At 41.7% G+C, this 5,931-nt stretch overlaps 1 protein-coding gene across 1 annotated transcript in view; it reads right to left on the bottom strand.

The window, feature by feature from the left end:
- Positions 1-2,596: 2,596 nt before the first annotated feature.
- The window catches only part of GPAM (glycerol-3-phosphate acyltransferase, mitochondrial), a 38,773-nt gene continuing 35,438 nt past the window's right edge, over positions 2,597-5,931 (bottom strand). The window contains exons 20-21 of the mRNA XM_027773992.1: positions 5,589-5,647; positions 2,597-4,956 (exon numbers count right to left, since the gene is read on the bottom strand). Of these exons, the coding sequence (XP_027629793.1) occupies positions 4,840-4,956; positions 5,589-5,647 (176 nt within the window). The 3' untranslated portion in view covers positions 2,597-4,839. The remainder of the gene's footprint in view (positions 4,957-5,588; positions 5,648-5,931) is intronic.

The following is a 5,931-nucleotide window of genomic DNA, read 5'->3' as shown; positions in this document are numbered from 1 at the left end:
AATGTGCCCAGGTGCGCGGGCAGTCACAGCAACAGCATCCCAGCGAGAGCAGGAGGATCAGGAGAACAGAACAAAGCCTGGACAGAGCGGGCTGGAGAACGGGCGGGACGGCCTGGGTGTCCATCGGTCTCCAGCCATGCCTTCCTCCCAGAGGGCAGAAACACCAGCAGGTGTGGGACCAGCAGTTAGCGTAATAGCTATGTCGCTGGACTCCCATGTAGTCGACCGCAGTTCGCGTCCCAGACCCAGTGGCTTAAAACTCACGCAGGGCGCCTGTGCGTGCGTGCCCAAGATCCCAAGAGGAGAATGGAGAAGGGATTGCAGCGTGGCCATGCCCCCTAGGGGGTGCTTTCTCGCTGTCTCTCTGCCTCCCTGCCTGTCTGGAGAGCACACACGCCCTATAGCAAAAACCTTTCAAAAAACAAAACAAAACAAAAACAAAAACACCAGCAGGTGCGTGTTTGCCAGTTTCTAGGGGACACACACTCTTGTGATTAGGCTGTATTTGAATGCTTTCAAGAGATTCAGAAAATACTTCTGTGCTTTCACAAATACTTTTCATTTTTACGAACTTTTGCCAGTGGGCTCATGTGCTTGCCAGAGAGGGAGAAAGAGAGAGAACAATTCCTTCTCTATTTCTCTATCCTGTTGGGATTCGGGGTAAGCATGCACACGCCCCAGCATTTTTCAAGCCACTGAGGCTGGAATTCAAACCACATAGCTGGTCATGTGGGATCTGGCTCCCTCAACCAGGACGCATGGGCACTGACCCAGAAACACTTTTCTGGAATATGAAGAAAATAATATTGTTTAAGCAACTATCCTGAACTAGCGGGAAAAACTCGACTCTTTAGTCCACGTTTTTTATAAACTTAAATATATAAAAATATGACAGAGAAACATACAGCTTAATAAATCCTTACAGAAATCCCCCCAAAAATCTCTGTAATGAATATTTACTAAATAAGAGGAAAGCAACAACTGAGATGTACAACTACATCTCCCAATGTTCAATCAATTTGAACATACGTGAGTCAATAATAAAATTATTAACTGTAGGCTCATACATTTAGGTAAGATTGCATTTTTTAGGCACCTTAATAAAGTTCAAGGGAAAGTCAATAAAAGAACAATTATTTTAATGAATTATGTACGAAACATTTAACTACAAATCCAAGACATCGAAAAACATGTTTGTTTTTTGGTTTATTAACACAAACTACATTTCTGTGCTTCTTACAGTACATTAACAGGCATAAAAAAATCAGTCGACATTTCCAACTACGTTTCATTGACAAAAATCACTCCGTGTTATTTTATAGTACTTCATAGTAATTCTTTTTGTAACAATCGAACATCTCTTTGTACAATAGTTTAACACAGTCCACCAAGACATCTCAGAGCTCTACATGTTTAGATAAGAGCTTGAGTCTCTTTCAAATGCAATCATTAGTTTCTATTAGACTCAAACGCGAGGTGGCAAGTCTCAGGTTCCTAAATAAAATGTGTTAAAAAACAGATTTACAATCCATAGTAAGTCTTACAAATGTCAACGATAGGTCCACCATATCTAAACACTAGAACTATCTGTGGATATAAAAATCTGCATTCAATTATGCACTGTCTTCTGGATCTGAATTAAAACCTTAATTAATTATTGACCCCAATTAACCCTGACATGAATTCTGCTGCTTTCAGTGAAAAAGCCAGGATCATTGACAGCTGATCTTTCCATCAACGGAAAATGCTTTGATCACACAGATCACAGTTCTCTGTGCTTATTCTCTCCAGTGGAGGAAAACACACCCGTTAGATGCAACATTTGATGACAGCAAATGCACGCAAATTCTGCCGCAGTGCCACCTGCTCGTTATCTAACGTCATGTTTCCCAAAATGTTTCTTATGAGATGCTAATGAGAGGTTCTCAAGTGTCCCAAAGAAGGAAAAGGTCCCGGAATGAAAACAGCGTGGGAAATGCTGGGATAAACATGCTCTTCACTGCCAGATGCGGATCCAGCAACACTTTTTCTACAAAACACTGATGAGTATCTCACAAGAGCGCTCATATGGTGTACAGCACTATGGGAAATGCTTTCTCCACTTCGGGTTATTGGAAATACCACAGTCTGAGCTTGTGTTTATTGCAATACCAGATATATTTCCCCCACTCGCCCTCCTCATGACTTCAGGAGACAGGACAGATCTAAGAAGGAGAACAACCTTCTCGGTCACTAGGTCTATACGCTTGATGATAGTTGTCTTTCGTTTTTCCTTGAAATTTTAAAAAGCAAAATTTCCTTCCTCTTCTGATTTACTTAGGATATTCTCATTTTAAAAAAGCAAAGTGCAGATTAATATTGCTTATTATTGAGTTTTTTTTTTTTGTTTTATTTGTTTTTCATTTGACTCACAGTCTTCCCCTGGAGGGCATGCATTTCAGCTTCACAGAAATGCAAGAGTAAAGAGAGTAAACTGTAACAAATTATTTACAAGCACCTAGTTTGGTTAACCTTACACAGAAGCCATCTCTGTTGGGAAACAATGAGAACATTTCTTTTAGTAAAACAGTGCTATCTGGAAGCCTTACTGTGATGATTTTTTTTTTTTTCTTCCCAGGAATGAGGCACTGAAGAATGAGTTGTGCTGAAATTTAACTTAAAGGTCAGCTTGTCTGAATGCGCATAACTTTGGTTGAGATTTTTAAGGGGGGGAAAAAAAAAAAGGTCTTGAAAGCACCAGTTAATTACAAAAAGCATGCATACTTACACTCACAGTGAGTTCAGTGGCAAGAGAGCTAGTGAATCATACATGGCATTCCCCAAAGCATCTGCGTGAATTTCTAGAAAACAAACCAACCAGAAAGGAAAATAAAGCAAGAGAAACTGTAATTTCTCTGCTCAGGCTGGCAAATAAGCAGCTCTTCACGGAAGTGACCAGCAGGGCAGCGGTACCCACCGCGAAGTCAGTTCCATCCTTGACTCTGCAGCTAAGAGTTTGAGTAATCCTGGATCTACAGCTTGTAGGATTCAAAGAAAGAGACGAGTGAAATGTGTGATTCTCCAGGTAAGGAACACCCAAGGGAATAAATAAGACACCCAGGGTATCCCCCAAATAGACGTGTTGTTCTACCCGAGTTAGTAAAATGGAAGGCTGAGGTGGCTGCTCCAAGTCCACACCAAAGCCACTACAACTGACAATGACTTAATGGACATGAGCGCCTACAAAGATAAAGTGTATGTTAAATTTAGAACAGGAGTGGGTGGAACAGGATCACAATGGGATAGCATTATTGCTACAAGTTTCAAACGAGATATTTCACACAATACTAAATACCAGTCGGTATCCCGCCCTCTCCCAAATACATATATTATTCATGAGACACTAGTATTGAAAACCCAAGCTTATGAAAGTACAAATTTAATTCTCAGTACTTTTACACTAAGTTCAAAGAACCTACACAACACTCATCAGGAAAAAATTCCTAGTTCCATAATATCATGGAGATAGGGACTGTAAACTGTTAGAAAACGTTTTAGCATTACATGATCTTTTTTAAAAAATTACCGTAGTTATCACAATTAATAATTATGTTCCCTGCTCACAAAAAGGCACCTACCCATTATGAACAGACAATTCTTCATAATTACTTGCCACTACGTGGCATCGAGATTTAGGCATATAATCCATATAAATTTTTTAAAGAACCATGGTTTTTCATCAAAGCTAAAAATCCATCAACGCCTCTGACCACGTCCCAGTCAGAAGGACCACTGCATCTACCGCACAGGCTGTGCACTGCCCAGCGTGCGTGGGTAAGCGGTCACAGACCGGGGTGCGAGGTGCAGTCCGTGTGCAGGACCCAGCGGCCCTGGGTCAGCCGCCTGCAGCCCGACTCTGTACATTTACAGAGTCTCCCAGACCAAGCTAATCAAGTTGGGGCAGCTGCTGTTTGGTTGGAAATGACCAAGTAACAGCTACACCTGGGAGAGGCAGGCACCACCTGAGGGGTGGGAAGAGGTACAGATGTAAAGCAGGAATTTCTAAATACTTGCTGGTCTTTTAAAACTCAATGGCACTTTTTTATATGTGAGCAAAAATTCTCAAGGCCAGTTTTCTGGCCGAGTTGACCCTGAATTTAGCCAGCCAACTTAATTTCCTGATGTTAACTATCTGATCACAACATTTCAATTCCTGACCTAAACTGGTATCTGTTTTCATGTAGCTTTTAAAAATACTTTCTCAAGCTGACTGCGAAGGACAGCACAGTGACTACTTGGGGGTGGTGCTTTATCAGCCCATTCCTTTGTAAAGCACTTTGGGATGAAAGGTGTTCCCATTTAAAATTTAGCTACTACTGACAAGGACAGAACTGAAAAAGACTGAACAGTTATTTTTAAAGAAAGCATTAACTATTAATCAGAAAACATACCAATGAATTACCCAACAGTGTTAAGTAGACTACTTACTACACAAGATTCAGTTCTAGAATACAACCACGTCTGTGTCCATCACAGTAATTAGTCCTTCAGAGTTGTCCTTAAACGGGAATCTATAACAAGCTCCAGAATCATTTATTGAGAATTCATCTTGTAACCTACTGATTATGAGTTGCAAATGGAGGCTGCAAGCCCCTTAGTATTATCTTGAGGCCGCTGTGTCGTCTCAGTGTTGGGAAGATCACAGACCCACGGAGGGGAGAAGGCACTTGTCTTCCAAGAGATCACCTTGGGACAGGGCAGGCCTGACCACACAACGGCACCTTCAACTCTCGAGCCAGAGGCTGGAGCCTATGGGGGATTCTTCTCATGCCCTTCATTTGCAGAGGTGCCAGAAGTTCCCTACAGCACCACAAAACTCAGAATATATTCTAGGAGTTTTTGCCGGTTGCATTGAGGTAGGAAAGTACTGCTCAGTTCTAAGATGGATACTCTCTTTTGTTTGATCTCTTTGAAAACCTAAAGAAAAAGTTCAGATTCAATTATAGAAGGAAAAAAAAAATAAAAGGTATTTCTGTCACACACCCTGGGTCCTAGATCCCAAAAGGCAGTAAAGGCACATAAGACCACATCCTAGCTTTAACTGATGTATATGCGGTTGTGTGTGAGTGTGAGGAGCAGATACGGTATATTTAGGGAGTGGACTGTACTTTAAATGTAAAGGTTATGTTAAAATAAAGTCACAAATAATCCCTTTCAAAAGGCCACTATGATTTCCATGGAACTCATGTCTCACATGATATGTGAAGGTAAAGGATTCTGAGGATACCTCCAGGAACACCAGAAAATAACATCAATTAACAGCCCAAATCATGGTAGCATTTTGAAACATATTGATACATGTTACATAGAAATAGTTTGAGAGTGAATGTCAAACCAGCACAATTCTGGAACATTCAGATAAATCTATACTGATGGGTCTCACCTTCAACATACCCCTTCAACCCCATTCCCAGAAACGTCTTCACAACTGAATGAGCAGAAACTGCCTCTCTCAGGGCCCGCCCCCGACACAAAGATAGCTCAGATAGACTTGATCAAAAGAGAAAAGAAGTTAATGCGATCTTTTACACTGAACGGTGGCCACCTACCCCAATATCTTTAAACATTTTCACAGCATTCTTCACAAGACAATACGTGGCACTCTCCGCTGTAGAGAAAGAGTAAGAGCCAGTCAAATGTTTAGGTCCAGCAACACATGGAAAATCCCAGTATCAGGCCAGCAGGTGGCGTGGTGGTTAAGGTGCTGGACTCCCACATGGTTGACCATGATCTGAGTTCCAGATCTGGTGGCTTAAAACTCTCACAGGGCACATGTGCATGCGTGTGTATGCATGGCTAAGAGGAGAAGGGATTGTGGCATGGCCATCCCCCCTGAGGAGTGACTTCTCACTTTCCCTCTCTCTCTGGTGAGTGCACACACACCATGGCAAA

The sequence above is a fragment of the Tupaia chinensis genome, unplaced genomic scaffold, assembly GCF_000334495.1.
Source record: "Tupaia chinensis unplaced genomic scaffold, TupChi_1.0 Scaffold000392_1, whole genome shotgun sequence".
Classification (NCBI taxonomy): Eukaryota; Metazoa; Chordata; class Mammalia; order Scandentia; family Tupaiidae; genus Tupaia; species Tupaia belangeri.
The sequence above is the reverse complement of the archived record's forward strand: the minus strand, read 5'-3'. Positions and strand labels throughout refer to the sequence as shown.